General features: G+C 42.7%; 1 protein-coding gene across 1 annotated transcript in view; it reads left to right on the forward strand.

The window, feature by feature from the left end:
* Positions 1–19,426: 19,426 nt before the first annotated feature.
* EPSTI1 (epithelial stromal interaction 1) overlaps positions 19,427–21,691 on the forward strand; it is an 80,073-nt gene continuing 77,808 nt past the window's right edge. Inside the window, exon 1 of the mRNA XM_084625872.1 lies at positions 19,427–19,692. Within this exon, the coding sequence (XP_084481998.1) occupies positions 19,502–19,692 (191 nt within the window). The 5' untranslated portion in view covers positions 19,427–19,501. The remainder of the gene's footprint in view (positions 19,693–21,691) is intronic.

Raw genomic sequence — 21,691 nt, forward strand, 5'->3', positions numbered from 1 at the left:
AGTTGCTGTCCTTGGTCAGTGCAGAGTTCAGAGGTGCGTCAGCAGAGTTCACCTCCCACCCTGGGTGCGGGAGTGGGGGGCTTAAAGAGGCATCTCATTCATTCTGCTGGCCGCTCACTGGCCAACTGCTCACTGCTCTCACCATGTTCCTCCACCAGCCACCCCGCTGGCTGCTCATTGCACCTCTCTGTCACCACCCTGCTGGCCACTCATCACACCTCTCTGCTGCCACTGTGCTGGCCGCTCATCATGCTTCTTTGCCACCACCATGACGGTCACTCATTCGCCAGCTGCCTGTCAGTCACCTTCTGCCTCTCTGCTGTGACCTCTGTGATTTTCAGCTCTTTTGCAGGCTGGGAAGAAACATTGCCCCATCTCAAGTGATTTCAGCTCTCAGTGATTTTAGTTCTTAGCAGGCAGTGTAGAAACACAGTCCCACCACAATTGGTTTCAACTCTGATTGAGCAATTAAAATAACAAAAGAGGCTCCTAATGAAGCCTATTTAGTTCTCAGAGTAACAGCCGTGTCAGTCTGTATTCGCAAAAAGAAAAGGAGGACTTGTGGCACCTTAGAGACTAACCAATTTATTTGAGCATGAGCTTTTGTGAGCTACAGCTCACTTCATCGGATGCCGATGAAGTGAGCTGTAGCTCACAAAAGCTCATGCTCAAATAAATTGGTTAGTCTCTAAGGTGCCACAAGTACTCCTTTTCTATTTAGTTCTATTCTTTGAACAGTGGGGAAGAACAGGTTAAGCCAATCTAGCGAGGACCCCAGGCCGGGGGCAGGGGTTTTTTACAGCCTCCTGATCAGGACTCCTGTCCCCACCCCCTTACTTTCACAGGGCTCTGACTTTCGAGCCCTTGCTTAATGAGGTTCTTTCAAGGGGGGTGGGGGTGCTCCCCCTCAGTTGGGACAGGTTAAGCACAGTCCTGCTTTCCTGTATTCCTACAATAATTACAACATTGGTAACCATATTTCACTACCCATGCATTCAGTACTAAGGTCATTTGTACCAAACACCAGCTAAAGTAGATCCTTTGACACAGCTGTAAATGATAAATATGTAAACAGAGCAAGAGCAAACTGTATTTACATAAACACACCCATAGTCTCTTCCCTCCCAGTTAGCTATCAGGGAAGCATTCATTCAGACCCTGTGTACAGTAATAATTCATTTAAGAACTAGTACATTTCATAACAATAAATAATCCATAAAGGTGCGTCCTAGATACTTACCTTAATAACTGCAAAAAGAACAGGAGTGCTTGTGGCACCTTAGAGACTAACAAATTTATTTGAACATAAGCTTTCATGGGCTACAGCTCACTTCATTGGCATGACCAAAACCTTGGATAGATTAGATTAGACTACAGCAATGAGCACTATACAAAACCCTAAAACAGACAGACAGAGTTAACCATAGCCCTCAAGAATTACAGTGGTCCATTTATTCATTTAAGGAGTAGAAGGGGAAACAAGGGTGTGTAAGTGCATAAGCATGAGATATCACCTTTTTTGTGCAAATGAACTAGCATATAACAGGTTTCAGAGGGTAGCCATGTTAGTCTGTATCAGCAAAAACAACGAAGAGTCTTTGTGGCACCTTAGAGACTAACAAATCTATTTGGGCATAAGCTTTAGTGGGCTATAACCCACTTCATCAGATGCATGGAGTGAAAAATACAGTAGTCAGGTATAAATATACAGCACATGAAAAGATGGGAGTTGCCTTACTGAGTGGCGGGGTCAGTGCTAACAGGACCAATTCCATCAGGTTGGATGTGGCCCATTCCCAATAGTTGACAAGAAGGGGTGAGCATCAACAGAGGGAATATTATTTTTTGGGGTGACCCAGCCACTCCCAGTCTTTATTCAGGCCTAATTTGATGGTGTCAAGTTTGCAAATTAATTCCAGCTCTGCAGTTTCTCATTGTAGTCTGTTTTTGAAGTTTTTTTGTTGAAGAATGGCCACTTTTAACTTTGTTATTGAGTGTCCAGGGAGTCTGAAGTGCTCTCCTACTGGTTTTTGAATGTTACAGTTCTTGATGTCTGATTTGTGTCCATTTATTCTTTTGCGTAGAGACTGTCCAGTTTGGCCAATGTACATGGCAGAGGGACACGGCTGGCACATGATGGCATATATCACATTGGTAGATGTGCAGGTGAACGAGCCCCTGATGGTGTAGCTGATGTGGTTAGGTGCTATGATGGTGTCCCTTGAATACATATGCGGAGAGTTGGCAATGGGGTTTATTGCAGGGATTGGTTTCTGGGTTAGTGTTTCTGTTGTGTTGTGTGTCCACTAACACTAACAAAAAAACGTTCAAAAACAGACTTCAGTGAGAAACTGCAGAGCTGGAATTAATTTGCAAACTTGACACCATCAAATTAGGCCTGAATAAAGACTGGGAGAGGCTGGGTCACTCCAAAAAGTAATGTTCCCTCTGCTGATACTCACCCCTTCTTGTCAACTGTTGGGAATGGGCCAATTCACCCTGATTGAATTGGTCTTGTTAGCACTGACCCCGCCACTCGGTAAGGCAACTCCCATCTTTTCATGTGCTGTATATTTATAGCTGCCTATTGTATTTTTCACTCCTTGCATCTGATGAAGTGGGTTATAGCCCACAAGAGCTTATTCTCAAATAAAGTTATTCGTCTGTAAGGTGCCACAAGGACTTCTTGTTGTTTTAGCATATAACAGAATGCATGTACAAAACAAACCTCCTCCAGCATCAAAACTGCTTGAAAAAAGACATTCCAAGTCTGGAGAAAAACAAATTCAATGTGAAAACTTTGGTTTCAAAAGACAAAGTTTCTTAGTAACAAAGATAAATAAAATTTCTATTGAAAGGTATTATTTTAATGTTGACAGCCTCCTCAGGGCCTTTTTCTTTCTGACCACTGCTCCAAGAGTAGTGGTGGAATAAGTTTATTGCTCTTGAAAGCATTTATACAGTTTGCCAATTACCTTTGCAACAGCCTTTCTCAGCAAATCTCTCTCAAGAGTTTTCTAATGGCATAAAACATTCATTTCCAGTACTAATGGTTCCCAAAACATAGACCTTTAAAAACAGGCCTGTTCTATTATATTATTAATTATTATTATTTATATAGCACTGTGGGTATGTATGGCACTTTATAGACATAAGAATACATTGCTCCCTGAATATAGCAATGCTTTTCAGAACTAGTTCAGGACTGAATGTAGCAAGTCCTGAACATCAGAACAATGTAATTTTCAATCTCTGGCCCCTTTAACTGAAATGTAACAGCTAAGCAGAGAAGACCATGCTGTAATACTGAGGCATATTGCAGAGAAAGTAGGGTTCAATTTCTTTGAAAGAGTGTAGGATGATAATTTTTGACAGATACTGTCAGTTTCAGCTTTTGTAACAAAATGGAAAGTGTGTGCACCATTTCTCATCTCCTAAATAGATTACCCACCATAAACACACACACTTGTCAAAGCTAATGACATTCTTCCTGCTGAGTCTGATAAATTCCTGTCCTGAATCTAAACAAGAATAAATCTTGGCCGAATGTAACATTTCACCCTTCTTCTAGGACCAGCTCTCCAGGGAGCAGTGAAATTTCTCCTCTTCAGCATCACAAGCTCTTAAAATTAATGCTATCAACCCTTCAGAACATTCTGGTAATTCATAATGGAACATTTTATGTGAACTGCACAAAGTTGACAACAAGAAGAACCAGACAAATGTAGCATTGAGTCATAATATGTTATGTGTTATTGGTCTATTAGATTTCTGTGAGCTTAAATGTTGCACTAGCCATAATGTATGCTTTGGATTAAGTATTTTAAAAACATGGTTAAATATTTCTGCATTTTTTAATTTCAGGCTTTTACTTCATGGTTAATTGTACATCTTTCCAACTGGATTACATGAGAATATGATTTTCATTTAAAAACAAGTTTCTAGTCTTTATGGTTGTGGGGGAAAAAATTGAAAATATAAACTTAAAGGCTTAGAAACCAGATTTTAAAATTGTGTTATCTTTTGAAAAATACATCATTTGCAAGCAATGTCATGATTTTTTGGAGCATCTAATTCATGACTTTTGAACATGGGTTGTGCAGTCTTCTCTGTCCTCCTCTGCTCAGATGTGGAAGCTTCTTTCCCCATGTGGTGTCCCCAGAAGTGGGGACAGTATGGGATGCTGGGGGTATATTTTGGGTCTGGATAGCTGGGGAGAAGGAAGCCCAGTCCAGCCTTGCCCAGCTTCCCTCCTCCCCGCTGTAGCCCACTGCTTCAGCTGCTCTGGCAGCTCCCAGGCATTCCACTTAGGGCATGCTGTTGCTGCTGCTACTGCTTTCGTGGCAAGGGCCCAGCCTTAGAATGTTCATGTCAGTCACTATTTTGTCAGCCTGCCAGAATTCTCCTGAGGAACACAAGTAAGAAAAGAAAATGGTGATTTTTAACACTTTACAACTCAGATAAATCTGGATGGAATTTCATGAGACAGAGGAAAGCCATCAGTGTTGAAAAGTATAGATTGTAGAAAACGGTGGGTATCTTATGCACCCAAGGGCGTGGGAGGACAAAGAAAGTAAGAAGAAGAATTTACTACTTGCGAGATGCCTGCCATCTTGGCCAACATGTTAGAGTTTGAAGCAGAGACCTTCAGAGTTAAAAGCATGAGCTGCAATAGCTTGAGCTAAAGAGCCAAGTTTCTGCACCCGCTGTCTGTAATAGCTCATATCTTCTGTGGATTGGCACAGAAGGGAACTTGTAAAACAAATTCACCAGTGAGTGTACACACTATCTTAACCCAGTCCAAATTAAAAGGTCCTGAACAGACATCTCCATTGAATTAAATGTAATCGTTTACTTGCTGCTGTAGCTAATCACATGCTCCATGGCTTCTGGTCCAGATGAGTAAGGAAGGATATTTTCAAAATAAAACCTGGATACATTGATTCGAGTATATTTATTCCTCCACGTCCCCATTTCTATTTTCTCAGTCTCTCAGTTCTACGTTAATTTTTAACCCCATTCTCTCAGAACTCACTTCTTTTTTGTTCTTTCTCTCCCCAGCTCCATTTCAAACCCTGCCTTATTTGTCACACCTCTCCTTTGTCTGTATAATCTGTCCTCCTTATCTTTGTTCATTTGCTTCCTCTATTTCTTTTTTTCTTCCCCTCCAACCTTGTCCAGTGTGACAAGATGCAGAAAAGTATGCATGAATTGGTTCCACACCCTTCCTATCAAGCACTTCCATTCAATCCTACTGCCCCAGTTTTTTTAAATCCTCTTTTCTCCTCCCTCCAATACACCCAGTCCTTCCAGCAGTGTGCCTTGACTGGCCTGAAGGTCCTTCTTGCAGAAGGGCCTCAATTTATCCTAATATCCTCGTTGATTATGGCTGAAATGTACTCTCCTATTTGTGCCTCTCAGTTGTTAATGGGCAACAGACCTAATTTCTATTCCCAGCTGAGAGGCAACCATAAGAGGTGTACTATACAGAATATGTTATATGTGATACACCCTGTATCCCAGCAGTGACACATAGAAACTATAGCCGGGCAGAAATTAGGATGACCAGATGTCCATAACACATGTAAAACTTGAGAGATTCAGCAACAGAACTTGCTTGGTGGCCAAACCTTGGCCCTTCTGAGATTGAAATAATTTTGGACCTCACTGTTTTCGAGTTATATAGGAAGATTAACCTCAGTGCCTTAGCCTGTCACACTAATAAAGAACAAGACCAAAATAATTTTAAAAACTTCAACCCCACAGCCAATAACTAATGCAAAAATGCCTCTCTCAGCCTTCAGATGGAAGGAGAGAGAAACACTTTGTAGTAAATTACCTGTCATTTTCTTGTAAGGCACTGGACACCACATTGTTGAGCAAGGAAAAGAAAGAATGTTCTCTCAGATGATTCACAGATTCAGAGATTCCAAGGCCAGAAGGGACCACTGTGATCATCTAGTCCAGGGATTGGCAACCTTTGGCATGCAGCCCACCTGGTAAGCCCCCTGGTGGGCCAAGCCAGTTTGTTTACCTGCCGCATCTGCAGGTTCTGCTGATTGCAGCTCCCACTGACCGTGGTTCACTGCTCCAGGCCAATGGGGGCTGCAGGAAGTGGCGTGAGCCAAGGGATGTGCTGGCCACCACTTCCCGCAGCCCCCATTGGCCTGGAGCAGCGAACGGCAGCCAGTGGGAACTGTGATCGGCCGAATCTGCAGACGCAGCAGGTAAACAAACCAGCCCGGCCCATATAACACAGACCATAGACCTTCCCCAAAACAATTCCTAGAGCATCTCTTTTAGGAAAACATCCAATCTTGATTTTAAAATTGTCAGTGATGGAGAATTCACCACAACCCTTGGTAAATTGTTCCAATGGTTCATTACTCTCACTGTTAAAAATGCCTTACTTCTAGTCTGAATTTCTCTACCTTCCAGCCACTGGATCATATTATACCTTTCTCTGCTAGATATTTGTTCCCTATGTAGGTAATTATAGGCTAATCAAATCATGCTTTCACCTTCTCTTTGTTAAACTAAATGGATTGAGCTCTTGGAGTCTATCACTATAAGGCATGTTTTCTAATTCTTTAATCATCCTTGTGGTTCCTCTCTGAACCATCTCCAATTTTTCATCATCATTTCTTGAATTGTGGGCACCAGAACTGGACACAGTATTCCACCAGTAGTCATATCAGTGCCAAACACAGAAATAACATAGCCTCTCTCCTCCTACTTGAGATTCCCGTGGTTATGCAGCCAAGGATTGCATTAGCCCTTTTGGCCACAGCATTACACTGGGACTTTATGTTCAGCTGATTATCCACATGACACCCCCCCCCCAAATCTTTTCAGAGTCCTTATGTCCCAGAATAGAGTTCCCCATCATGTAAGTATGGCCTACTTTTTTTTGTTCCTAGATGTATATATTTACATTTAGCAATATTAAAATTCATATTGTTTGCTTACATCCAGTTTACCAAGCAATCCAGATCACTCTGTATCGTCAGCAATCCCCTGAGGTTGAGGATGATCTCTTTCACAGGTATTATTTTTCATGGGTCCTTTGGTGACTGAATAGTCCGATTCTTAAGCCACAGGCTCCTTGGCAGACATTGCAGGTGGTGTTGGAAGACAGGGATGGGCTGCGATGGCTGCATGACTGTTGTCTTTCCTTTCTTTTCTGGCATTTTTCTGCGACCTGGGCAAGGCGATTTTCCTCAAAAGTGGATGTTCTCTCTCTGACAAGTCTTCTCCAGTTATCCCTATCCTGGGCTGCTGTCTCCTGGTGTGCAGTGTCGATGCCACATCTCTTGAGGTTTATCTTGAGGGTGTCTTTAAAACATTTCTTTTGGCCTCCTCATTTCCTTTCTCCTTTGGTAGTTAGGTGTACAGCAGTTGTTTTGGTAAGCGTACATCAGGCATGTGCACAAGTGCCTACTCCACCTCAGCTAGTGCTGGATAATCAGGGCCTCAACACTGAAGATGTTGGCCTCTGAGGACACTGACATTAGTGCAATGATCCTCCTACTTTATGTTGAGGATCTTCTGAAGAAAGTGCTGGTGCTGGCGTTCCAGGTTTTTCAGGTGTTTTCTGTAGGTCACCCAAGTCTCACAGCCATAGAGAAGTAAATTGGGATTACCACCGCTTTGTAAAGTAAAAGTTTAGTATGTGTTCAGTTTTTGTTGTGATTCTTGAACACCCAGCGAGACAGCAAATTCTGTACTGAATCTCGACATCTATGTCTGCCCTCTGTAAGAGATGGCTGCCAAGATAGGCAAAGTATTCTACATTTTCCAGTTCTTCTTTGTCGATATAGATCTTCCTTGCTGGGTCTGATGATTGACCGGGGACTGGCTGGTGGAGAACTCTTGTTTTGCCAATGTTCAGAGCTAGCCCTAGGCTTTTGTAAGCTTCAGAGAAGCAATCGACTGCTGTTTGAAGATCCTCCTTTGAGTATGCAACTACAGCACAATCATCTGCATACTGGAGTTCAGTTATTGTTGCAGATATTACTTTAGTTCCGGCACGGAGACGAGAAAGATTGTAGAGGTTGTTGTCAATCCGGCACTGGATGCCAATGCCCTATGGTAGACGGTCTTGGGTTAGCGTTTTCATAGCTATTAAGAAAATGGAGAAAAGGGTGGGTGCCAGTACACAATCTTGTTTTACGCCACTTTGGATGACAAAGGGCTCAGAGGTATGCACAGGATGGAGGCAATCATCTGGTCATGGAGGAGTCTTACAATGGGGATAAATTTGCTTGGGCAGCCAAACTTTCCACAGAGCCTCATAGTTGATAGACTAAGGCTTTGGTCAGATCGATAAAGACCACATACAGCTCCTGGTGTTGTTCTTGGCATTTTTCCTGGATCTGCCTGGCTGCAAAAATCATGTCAGTTGTGCCTCATGATGGTCTGAAGCTGCACTGAGACCCTGGAAGTACTTCCTCTGCAAGAGGGAGTAGGCGATTCAGTAAGATTCTAGCAAGAATCTTCCCAGTGATGGAGAGGAGGGCAATGCCTCGATAGTTGCCACAGTCAGCCCGGTCTCCCTTTTTGAAAATGGTGAAGATGTTAGCATTATGTAAATCAGCAGTGATTTCTTCGGTGTGCCAGATTTTGAGGAGCAGCAAGTGAAGCTTGGTAGTCAGTGTTTATCCCTCCACTTTCAGTACTTCAGCTGGTATGCCATCAGGACCTGGTGCTTTATTGTTTTTCATTTGTTTAATTGCTTTGCAGACTTCCTTGGGTGTTGGTGGGTTGGCAAGAGTTTCCCAGATTGAGTGCTGAGGGATGGAGTCAACGGTGTCATCAATCACAGTCTATTCTCAATTTAGAAGCTTTTTGTAGTGTTCCTTCTAGTGCTATTTGATGGATTTGTTATCTTTAAGAAGGGTACAACCATCTTCGGATCTCAGAGGTGTGAGGCTACATGAGCTTGGTCTTTGTCTCACAAAGAAGCTCCACATATTATGTCTATCAGCGAATGTTTGGATTTCTTTTGCTTTGTCCTCCTACCAATTGTTTTTGATTTCTCAGATCCTCCTTTGAACTTCAGCTTTGAGCTGATGGAAAGAGCTCTGCCTCTGACTGGATAGTAGTCGGTTTTGCGAGTCGCAGAAAGCTTTTCTCTTCTGATCCAAAAGGATATTTCCTGTGATATATTAGTGGGATGGAAAAGTGTTATCACCATCATGTAATCTCAACGTTGTCGTCATCAAACCAGTCCTGATGGCAGCGAGTAGCAAGGCCAATGGATTCCTTGCAAACCTCATGGATGGTCTGTTTTAGGGCTTCCCAGTCTTTCGACACTTGTGTTGTCATTTTCTGGTGTGCACATGGCCAGTTTTTCACTGAGGAGTGTTTGGAAGTTCTCCTAGTGCACTGAGGTTTGAAGTCTTTGGACGTTGTATTGCTGTCTGTGTGATTTGGATTGCTTTTTATGTTTTGGTGTAATCCTGATGGACATGACTGACGTCACCAGACAGTGGTCAGTCCAGCAACCATCGGCTTCTCTCCTGATGCGGGTGATTTGGACATCTCTTAGATCCTATGTTCTTACAGTGATATAGTCTAGGAGGTGCCACTGTTTTGAGCGGGGGTGTTGCCAAGTTGTTTTGTACTTGTTTCTTTGTCTGAAGACTGTGTTTGTGATCACAAGGTCATGCTCCATACATTTGCTGAGTAGAAGGATGCCATTGGAATTGGTCTTTCCCACTCCTTCTTTCGCAATGGCACTACTCCATATGTTAGAATCTCAGCCAACTCTTGCGTTAAAGTCCCCTAGGAGGATTATCTTATCTGTTTTTGGAATGGATGGCAAAGTTTTATCAAGGTCAGTGTAAAAGGATTCTTTCTGTTCTTCTTCACCATCAAGAGTTGGTGCATATGCACATGTACTAATAGTGGCAAATGACTTATTGACCAATATGATGCGGAGGATCATACGGCGCTTGTTGATGCCAACGGGGAGTTCAGTCTGGCGGTTGACTAGGAGGTTTTTGATTGCAAAGCCAACACGGTGTATTCGTGGATCGCTTGCTGGTTTCCTCTTCCCTCAAGTGGCCTTCATCTGCATGTCTTGTTTTGCTGAGAGCAGCGATGTTGATGTTGTACCTCGAGAGTTCTCGGGCAACAATTGCTATTCTGTGTTTGAGTCTTTCACTTTTTGATTCGTCTAGTAGGGTATGGACATTCCAAGTTGCAAGAAACATTTTTGTTTTTCGACTGCATTGGGAGTGATCCCTCTGGACACGGTTATCCAGTCAGGTATGGTCGGATAGTCTATGATTGGGGCACCTTTTATAGCCTCTTTCCCATATGGGGTGAGCAGAAGGGTTCCTAAAAAGGCCTGCTCAGTCATGACCACTGCTGCCAAAAATGCCCCCTATCCCAGTCCAGGGGCACATGACGACCATCTTGCAATCACCACCTGTGTGTGGGTCTGTGACTAGTGACTCCTGGTGATCACTTCACCTATCCCCGTAGTCACTCGCCCATTGCCGCAGGACTTTTATGGGTAGCGGTGGGGGAAAAGTTCTTCCTCTGAAAGAAGCCTGCGTGTGAGTAGTTTAATGTGGGGGAGCTGATGCACACCAGCAGCCACACAAATCTTGGCAGAAGAGGCACCTGTGTCTGGTGGCAAGGTCTAAGATGACCGGGAGTTTCTCCTCTGTTGCAGCCTTCGTCTGGCTCCGTTGCAGCCTTCTTCTGCCTCCATAAATGTCCTGCTTCATCTGCCTGTTCTGCCATTGAGATTTTATACTAGGTTGTGCTGTGGTGGGCTGCACTTTATGTGGTACCTTGACTTCGATGGGTGATCCTACCAGGAGTACAAGACTCCAGATGGCATCGCTCGTAGGGCCTTAAGTATACACAAGCTTCTCCAACATGTCAAGGTGGCAGCTCAAGGAGAAGACTCTGTATCCAGGGCCGGCTCTACAGTTTTTGCCACCCCAAGCAGTGAAAAAAAACTGCCACCGCGGATGGCAAAAGGAAGAAGTTGCCGCCGATTTGCCACTGCGGCCAGCAAAGGGCAGAAGCTGCCGCTGAATTGCCGCCATGGCCGGAGGAACTCCCACCCCTTTCTAACTGCCGCCCCAAGCACCTGCTTGGAACGCTGGTGCCTGGAGCCGGCCCTGTCTTTATCAGTAACCTATTGTCTTCATTATTGACCATTGCCCCAATTTTTGTGTCATCTGCATATATTATCAGTGATGATTTTATGTTTTCTTCCAGGCCATTGATAAAATCATAAATAACGCCAGTCAAAGAATCAATTCCTGTGAAGCCCCACTAAAAACAGACCTGCTTGATGATGATTCCCCATTTACAATTACATTTTGAGACCTATCAGTTCGCCTCTGTGTCCCATGTTAATTTTATATCATTCTAGTTTTCTAATCAAAATGTCATGTGTTACCAATTCAAACAACTTGCAGAAGTGTAAGTATATCACATAAATACTGTTACCTTTACCAACTAAACTTGTAATCCAGGTAGTTTGACAGGATCTATATTCCATAAACCCATGTTGGCTGGCATTAATTATATTATCCTCCTTTAATTCTTTATTAATTGACTTCTGTATCAGCTGCTCTCTTATCTTGCCCAGGATTGATGTCAGACTGACAGGCCTATAATTGCCTGAGTCATCCTGTTTACCCTTTTTAGGTACTGGCACAACATTAGCTTTCTTCTAGTCTTCTTGAACTTTTTCCAGTGTTCCAATACTAATTGACAATCAACATTAATGGCCCAGGGAGCTCCTCAGTCAAGTCTTTGAAAACACTTGGGTGCAAGTTATTTGGACGTGCTGATTTTAAAACATCTGACTTTAGTAGCTGTTGTTTAACATTCCCTTGATATATTAGTGGAATGGAAAAAGTATTATCACCATCATATGATATGATGATTTTTCCCCCAAATACAGAACAGAAATATTTATTGAAAACTTCTGCCTTTTCTGCATTATTATTGATAATTCTATCATTTCGATCTAGTAATGGACCAATAGCATTGTTAGGATTCTTTTTGTTCCTAATATACTTTTAAGGAGAATAAGAAGGAGGTTTTTTTATACTGCTGGCCATAGGTTTGCTTCCCTTATCAACTTTCTATAATTCCTGGCTTCTAATTTAAATTCACTACTATCAACATCCCTTTTCTTCCATTTATATATATATAGACAGGGAAGAGAAGGCAGCTATAAGTAAGTAAATAAATAAATAAATATTAAAAATTAATAAATATTAAAAAGTGGCCTGATTTAGACCGGGAAGTGAAGGCAGCTATAAATAAATAAATAAAAATAAAAGTATATTAGGAACAAAAAGAATCCTAACAAAGCTATTGGTCCATTAAATATTTATTTGTTTGTTTATTTATTTATAGCAGCCTTCACTTCCCCGTCTAAATCAGGCCACTCTTTCAATCAGTAGGTATGTAGGGGGTGTGGCCCTCCCTCGCTGTCAATCTCTGAGGGAGGCAACACCTTTTTGCTGTCACACCTCTGGAATAGCAGTCTAACAAAGGGGGAAAATTAATAGTCTCTAGGGCTCAAACCCTTAGGCAGGCTAGAGTAGTGAATAGTCCAGAGGCTCAGGCACGACAGGGCCCCAAGCAGTCTAGGGTTCCCTCCCTCAGGCAGGGTCAAACAGGGAAAAGTTCAGGGGCCCAGGCCCTTAGGCAGGGCAGGGCACCAAGCAGTCTAGAGCTCCAGCCCTCAAGCCAGGTGGAGCAGGTAAGAGTCTAGGAGCCTGGCCTTTAGGCAGTGGTGAGCCCCAAACACAGTCTAGCATCTTATCTCAGAGGACAGTAGATTAAGACAGGCCTCCTGGACTAAGGAGAGGAGGCTGCTACTCCATGAGTTGGGTGGCAGGGGGACACAGACCCACCCAACTCCACCGCATCCCAGCCCAGGGCCCTAACAGTGGCAGAGTGGAGATCCAGCCACAACACACTGACTTGGAGTCAGCCAGCAACCCAGCCGGATTGTAGTCAACTGGCCCTGGGCTACTTCCTCCCCTCCGCTTAGGGTGTACATGGGTCCTAGGTTTGTCTTCCATCTCCCCAGGGTACACTGCCAGGGGCAATCCCAGCAGCTCCTCAGCATCAGGTGTGTCTGGCAGTTCTGGTAGCTTGGGAGCATTCTCGGGACAACAGAAGTCTCCTGCGGGGTTCTGGTTCCAGCTGCAGGCTGGATGCATCTGTCTCCCTTGGTGGCTCCAGCCCAATTGAGTTGCAGGGCCCGCCTCTTATACTTCCAGTTCCTGTTGCGCCCCTCTACTTCCGGCGTGATGGGCATGGACTTCCTGGTTCTGCCCACCAGTGGGTGTCTGGACCTCCCTTGCTGTCAATCACAGAGGGAAGGCACACCTCTTTGCTACAGGGCATCTAATAAAATGTTCTTAAACAATTCATACATATCATTCACGTTTTTCTGATTAAATTCTTTCTCCCAGCTGATTTGGCTTATAATTGTTTTAAGCTTTGTGATACTATGATTGTAAAGCACCAATATAGATAGGTAGATAGATAGATAGATCTATATCTGGATTTTATTGTTTTCACATAATAAATGGGATCAAGTAATGATCACTTGTACCTAATGACTCTTAATTTTTAGTTCTTTGATCAGTTCCTCTTTATTTGTCAAGATGCAGCCTAATATAGAATTCCCCCATGTTGGCTGCAACACTTTTTGGGTTAGGAAATTGGCATCTATCATACTTAGAAATTCCAAGGAAGTTTTAGTAATGACAGCATAAGACTCCCAGCATACGTCATTCAAACTGAGGTCCCCATGATTGTGCAGCTTTTTTTTCTATACATTATAGATAGGTGTGTAGGGAGCTGGTCATCCTATTCCCTAATGTGATTTGGTGATCTGTAGCAGACACCAATTAATATCCCATCTTGTGCTTTATCTGTTAGAACATTGATGCATAAGCATTTGAGATTTTTTTTTCTGAGTTCTCAGTGATTTGGCAACAGGTAATGTCATTTTTGACATAAAGTGCCATTTCCCCTCCCCTTTTGCCATCTCCATTCTTCCTAAATAAGGTATAACCATTGGTTTTAATATTCATATCATGTGATTAATCCTACCAGGATTCAATAATACCAACGAGATCAAATTTCTGCTCATAAATGAGCAATTCCAATTGCTCTTGTTTGTTACCCAGGGTCCTAGCATTGGTGTATAGGCAATTAAAGAACTTCTGTTATACCAATAAAATAAAACCCAACAGGATCTTATAAAAGGGGGTAAGACAAAATGCCGTGTTTATTGTGAATACAAAATGAGGCACAGTAAACAAGTAATCATAAACATTCTATCCCATGTACTCACACAAAATACCAAAAGAGGCAAACCAAGTAAACAGTCATATTTACTACATCCCATTCATTCCCACACGCATACACATACAAGTTCTGCAAATTTCAGAGTAACAGCCGTGTTAGTCTGTCTTCGCAAAAAGAAAAGGAGTACTTGTGGCACCTTAGAGACTAACCAATTTATTTGAGCATGAGCTTTCGTGAGCTACAGCTCACTTCATCGGATGCATACTGTGGAAACTGCAGAAGACATTATATACACAGAGACCATGAAACAATACCTCCTCCCACCCCACTGTCCTGCTGGTAATAGTTTATCTAAAGTGATCATCAAGTTGGGCCATTTCCAGCACAAATCCAGGTTTTCTCACCCTCCCCCCCCCCAACACAAACTCACTCTCCTGCTGGTAATAGCCCATCCAAAGTGACCACTCTCTTCACAATGTGTATGATAATCAAGGTGGGCCATTTCCAGCACAAATCCAGGTTCTCTCACTCCCTCACCCCCCTGCAAAAACCACACACACAAACTCACTCTCCTGCTGGTAATAGCTTATCCAAAGCGACCACTCTCCCTACAATGTGCATGATAATCAAGGTGGGCCATTTCCAGCACAAATCCAGGTTTTCTCACCCTCCCACCCCCATACACACACAAACTCACTCTCCTGCTGGTAATAGCTTATCTAAAGTGATCATCAAGTTGGGCCATTTCCAGCACAAATCCAAGTTTTCTCACCCTCCCACCCCCACAAATTAACTCTCCTTGTGTGTGTATGGGGGTGGGAGGGGGGGTGAGAAAACCTGGATTTGTGCTGGAAATGGCCCACCTTGATTATCATGCACATTGTAGGGAGAGTGGTCACTTTGGATAAGCTATTACCAGCAGGAGAGTGAGTTTGTGTGTGTGGTTTTTGGAGGGGGGTGAGGGAGTGAGAGAACCTGGATTTGTGCTGGAAATGGCCCACCTTGATTATCATACACATTGTGAAGAGAAAAGGAGTACTTGTGGCAACTTAGAGACTAACCAATTTATTTGAGCATGAGCTTTCGTGAGCTATAGCTCACTTCATCGGACCTTCATCAGACCGATGAAGTGAGCTGAAGTGGGGTGGGAGGAGGTATTGTTTCATGGTCTCTGTGTGTATATAATGTCTTCTGCAGTTTCCGCAGTATGCATCCGATGAAGTGAGCTGTAGCTCACGAAAGCTCATGCTCAAATAAATTGGTTAGTCTCTAAGGTGCCACAAGTACTCCTTTTCTTTTTGCGAAGTTCTGCAAAGTTATTATAGTTACCAGCCTAGAGGTTGCTCATGCCAAGTTACTGGCCAGGTAACTTGGCCATGACGGTGGAGCTGAGTCTTTGTCAGATGCGCATCCGATGCTCCTGGAGGGTGGTTGCAGAGCCAGACTCAAAGTCCTTAGTCTTTAGGGTCTGTTTTTATAGGAGTTTTATTCCTATGCCAGTCTATGGAGGTGGCTTTATCATGCTGTTGCTGAATCAGTCAGCACATGGCACATCCTTGACGGCTCCGTGCTGCCAGATGTTATCTTGTTATTCGGTTCTCCCATTCTTGAGGCTGTTGTGTGGATTCCAGTCTGCACTCCGGGGGCCATCCGCTTATCTCCACTTAGTGCATTCTTCGGCCGATCGATACTGAAGTGGTAACTCTTAGGCTGGTACTCCTAACCATGCATCTTCTCACACAACATCCATTCACATGCATTCTCGAGCTTTATTTCAACATATATCTCTTCTGACTTTAACAACTCCTAGAATGTAATGAAACTGCTTAACCCCCTTACCATATAACATACATAACAAGCAGGATAAAGAACGTGAGAAGGGTGGGAGTCTCTGTGTGCTGTTCTGAGGAACAGTTGTTTTTGAAAAGTCTTATCTCTTCTGAGAACAGACTCTCTGTCCCAGATGTGCTGAGCAGTTTGGCCTTCTAATTAACATTAGTTTGGGATCTTTAAACTATATACAATTAAAAATCATATAGAAATCCTCTGGTATAATAACACTTCTTCTCTGCACATCGTTTGGTTCCTCGATTAATTTTGTTCTCAAAATCTCGATTTTGTGCCAAGTGTTCAGCTCTTCCCTCTTTTTACCCTTCCCTATTGCTATTAGTTTTACGCCCTCCTCGCTGTTCTAGCAAGCCTGTTCCTGAGAATATTGGTTCCACTTCTAATGAGGTGGAGGCCATCCAAATTATAAAGCCTGCTCTCCCCACAGAATGTGGACCAATATTCCACAAAACCTAAACCCTACACCCTATGTCATTTACCTGGAGGTTCACTTCCAGCAGTTCACTTCCAGAATCTTCTGCCCTCTGCCATCCTTCCCTCGTGGGACAGGAAGGATCTCAGAGAACATTGCTTGGACATTCTTTGTTTTCGGCATGCTTCTGAGTTCCCTGGAGTCATCTATTATCTGTGAGATATCCCGTGATACAGTGTCTTTAGCGCTTACATGAACCATCACCATATGAACCATGTCAACACTAATGTGGCAATCAGGGAGAAATGTCACAGGCCCCTAGGAAAGGAATCACCAGTTCTAGAAATATGTGGCAGTTGGAGGCAGCTAGGAGTCATCAGACCAGAAGAAAGCTGTTGCCAGAAATTCAAATGACAATGTTGGGATCCTCAGACTTACGACACAATTCGTTCCTCAGAACTGCACGGTAAATCAAAATGTTGTACGTCGAAACCACTTTTCCAGTAGGAATCAATGGTATAAAGGGGGGGGGATTGGTTCCTGAACCAAGGCTTGATACAGTATTTTCACCACAGTAACCCAGATTTTTGTACTAACTGAATTATAGATGACGAATGTAGCAACATCAATTTATTTATTTGGTAAATAGCATTCAAATAAACATATAAAATCACATATGCTTTGACTTTCCATTTCCAGAATTTTTTGGGGCTTCCCCGAGGGCTGGGGCCCTCGCAGATGCTTATCTGATTGGTTTCCACAGCCGGGGTAGCTTGTTGCCGGGGCGCCTTGCCGCTTGTTGTTGATTGGCTCCCAGCCCCGGGCTCGGCCAATCAGAAAGCTTGACCAGAGAAATCAGTGATTGATGTGGCTCAGCATGTGATGTGTGCTGTTCTCCCTGCCCGCTTTCATCTTAAGGGCGAAACAGGCTGTCAATTGAAAAGCGTCGTAAGGATTCCCCGTAATTGCTTCCCTATAACGGGCTGGTGTTGCTGCTACTGCTGCCCAGGAAGGGTAAAAATGGTCCTGATGCTGCAGCAGGCTGAAAGTGCCTTACTGCCGCTGGATTTCTGAAGGCCCAGTAACTCCCTGTTGTTTGTTTGTCCATAAGAGCCTATATGGCCACTAACTCCTGTTAGACAGGATGCATAGGGTGGTAGAAAGAAAGAACCGAGAAAGAATATTCCTTCTGTCCTGCTCTGTATTCCTTGTAGGATCCCTTTACACTGCAGAAACAAACAAACCTCCTCTCCCCACAACATGTTACTACTACATGGCTATGTGTCCCAGTTAGGAATCTCGATTAGTCTGGGGTGCTAGGAGAAAGCTGAATATGTATATAAGTATAGATAGTAGAAATGATGGGCCTGCAGCAAAATAGTTGCGGGATCTATCCGAATAAAGGTGTCAAATTAGACTTGTGGCTGTTTTGTTTTGTTTGTTTGGTTTTTGTACCAGATATGATGGTGTTCACATTTTTTTCCCAATTTTTTCCCCCAGTATAGTAGAAGCAACACTGGCTCTCTATTTTGGTTATGACAGGTTTCAGAGTAGCAGCCGTGTTAGTCTGTATTCGCAAAAAGAAAAGGAGGACTTGTGGCACCTTAGAGACTAACCAATTTATTAGAGCATAAGCTTTCGTGAGCTCACGAAAGCTTATGCTCTAATAAATTGGTTAGTCTCTAAGGTGCCACAATTCCTCCTTTTATTTTGGTTATACAATTTCTGTGTTTTGTGACCCAAAACTGGTAAGATCCAGCAGGATTCAGATGCTGGATCTGAGTTTCTGTGGTACTATTACACTGGGGTCTGGATTTTTAAGGTGCAGTAGCAGCTAAATATGTTCTCTGTTTAGGCAATAAAATGTGGGCTGTTAGGACCAAAACCTGGCTGAATATAGGAGAATCCACATGTTAGCACTGGATTTTTTTGACACTGTTTTATTGAATGAATTAGCATCCAGGTTTCTTTGGTGCAATCTGAGCAGCTATCTTGTTCTTTATTTAGCCAGTGGCATTTGGGAGACTGGTTCCAACTTGCAGGAATCTGGCAGAATTTGTGTGTTGGATCTAGGTTTTTCCAGCTCTGTTGCACTGGGATGTATTGGAATCCAGATTTTTTTGTTAGAATAGGAGCAGCTAAACTTGTTCTCTACTAAAGCAGTGAAATTTGTGAAGCAGGTTCCCAAAATGTTCTGGATCCAGCACATTTCTGATGCCAGACCTGAATATTTGAAGTGCTGTTGTGCAAGGTGCATAGGATCCAGATTTTATTGGTTTTGTTTTCTATTTTGTTTAAGAAGAGTGTCTACATTTGTTCTTTCTTCAGGCAGTAAAATTAGGAGGGTTGGAGCCAAACATCTGCTGGATCTATCAGGACCCAGGTATTGGATCTCGGGTACTGCAACACTGTTGAGCCACAATTTGTCAGGGGCCAGGTTTTTTTGATGCAGTAGGAAAAGTTAGACGTGTTCTCCAGTTAGGTAGTGTAATTTGCGGCATTGGGGTCAACAAGTGAAAGGGATCTAGATTTTACCCAACCCCTACTTTAGATATTTCAGATATGTTAATTCAAAGAGAGCTGAGGCTGCACAAACTGTCACCCAGCTGGGCCATTAGAATGAGAGCAGAAAAGCTTTCTATCTGTTTCAAAAAAAAAACGCCAGTTCCCAGTTACCTTTTGTGCCCTTGTCACTCAAGTGATCAGCTTGAACTCCAGATGGAGTAGAGGTGATTGGGTGAATGAGAAGGGGAAGTGCTCCTGCACCTGTCAGAGCAGGGAGGAGCTGATTTGGGGTGGTCTTATAAGAAATTGAAACCAACTGACTGTAACTCAGCAGTTTTTTCTTTCATTTCCTGGTTCCTTGTCAAAAGTCCCTGGCTAGGCGGGATTTACAGCCTTCTTTGACAAGACAGGACACCCTTCGAGACTATGTATGGGGCAACAAGATTGGAAAAAGACAGCAGGCACAGGGTGGCTGCTACCTCCACCACCTCCTATTCTAGGGGTTATCAGGAGTGGGAGAACTCTGGGCTGACAGAGGGAGCTGGAAATCCTAGGGGGGACCTGACTTCTGCAGAAAAATTGGGGTGCCAAAAACCAACCTTGCAACAGGAGCAGCAGTAAGTAGCAACCAGTCTAGCCAAGTTTATATGTATTTACAAAATAATATTGTGAGTATTAAGTGCCAGTGTTTCACCAGACTCAGTGTGTGTATTTATATAAAGGATGTGAGTACAGAGGAAAATTTTTTTTAAAGAGTTTAGGGTCAGACTTTCAAAATGCTTGGCCCTTAACTTTTTTCTGAGAATCTGACCACTTATTTGTGCCTAAATGAGAGCTGAGCTCTTATGAAGACTCTGGAGATATGATTCAGAGATAATATTGCTGTGTGACCATGCACATGTACTTAATATGTTCATGTAAAAAACATAGGCTTTGTGTGCGTGCATTAGGTGCAGTGGGCTTACAGAATTTGGTGTGTATCTCTATTACCATCTGTTTCTAAGCAGATGGTATTACGTACATTGTGAATACGTGTATGGACTCTTAATTAGAGAAGGTCTTGAACCGGAATGTCAAAGCCAATTCTGATAATCTTTTTCACCTAAATTTAATCACAGGAGATGGATTAAAAACTGCCAGATCCAAAAAATCAACTTTGGTTCTGAGCTAGAACTGATTTCCTTATGCAGTTTGGATGCAACCCATGATGGCAGGAATTGAAGACTAGTTTGTAAATGCTTAACCCTGACAAATGTAAAGCCAAAGCCTTAACCCTGAGCTGTAGTTTAAAACTAACTGGGTTCCAGCCATCTCTAATTTTAACTTTTAGTTATTGTAACTAGATATTCTGCAGGCTGTATGCTCTGTGTATGCATATGCACCTCCTATATGTATGCTTAGCTGGGCAAAACTATTAATTACTTACTTTTTTTTCACCCAAATTTAATTATTTTTTGTTTCCAAGTTATTTCTACACTGAACACTGTTAATGATAATGTTAACTATTCTGTTGATCTTGCTGTTTTTCTTTTCTTTCAAAGTGCAGCTCGTTTAAATTAGTCCTGCTCACTAGAAACTGTTTCAGTTTCCTTTCTTTCTTTTACTGAAACTCAAGGAGGGAAAAGGGTGGAGCTAACATGGGACAACTGTGGGACAAAAGATCATAAACACTAGTTGGAAGTTTCACTTTTTATATTAATTTAATTCTCTAGTGTTGAATGCTTGAACATCTAACAAGTTGTAAAATGATCTACTCTTCGTATGTATGGGCTATTTAGTTCTGGATAACTTCACATAAGTTTTCTTCTGTTTGGGAAGATAATCATGCAGTCATGAATCTGATTAACTTCCTGCCTCTTCCAAAATTAGAAACAGGCAAGACAAAGACAGTTTGTGCCACCTTTTTTATTCTCTCTCTATTCTGGGGCTATCCAGGGATCAATTCAGCCTCTAGCATAAATTAGAATAGCCCCAAGGCTGCTCTAATTAACACACAGATAACTATGAGCTCAGGGGATTTTTCTGGCAGCTGGGAATAGCTAGAATGCAGAGGCATTCTGGCCACCTCCTTTTCTTTGCATGACAGGAACACTCCTTACACCTGGAACGTTGGGAAATCTTCTGACTGTCTTTCTAGCTCTGTACTATTAAGGAATTTGAAGAACAATCAGACCAAAGTAAAATCTGAAACTCTTTCAAACTGTTTCTGTTCCATCAGGATGCCTGACAATGAGAGGGAATCATCTGTCAGGAACTTAGCCAGCAATAGCATCTGTTCAAATTCAATTTGGAAATGAAACTCAAATGCCTGGACAAAACCCTATAGAATATCTTTGAAAGCCAAAATAGGGAAACAATTAATCAACAGGGTGACAAGAGCTTGAAAACACCTACTACTTGCTACAGTCAGTTTGTGCTTATTGGGTTGCTTGACTTCAAGTCTGTAACATGCTGTGAGGTTACATTTACTTGTAAAAGTTGATTTCCAAATTGCATGTGTTCAGAACAAACCTGAAAAAAAAGCTTATCCTGAAAAAATAAATCTGCAAAAGGTAGAAAATGAAAGTGTAGTCAAGCGACTAAGAAAGAAAAAGGTTGCAATGGCCCCTCTTGTTC

This window comes from Lepidochelys olivacea (genome assembly GCF_965140295.1).
Source record: "Lepidochelys olivacea isolate rLepOli2 genome assembly, chromosome: 1".
In the NCBI taxonomy this organism is placed as follows: Eukaryota; Metazoa; Chordata; order Testudines; family Cheloniidae; genus Lepidochelys; species Lepidochelys olivacea.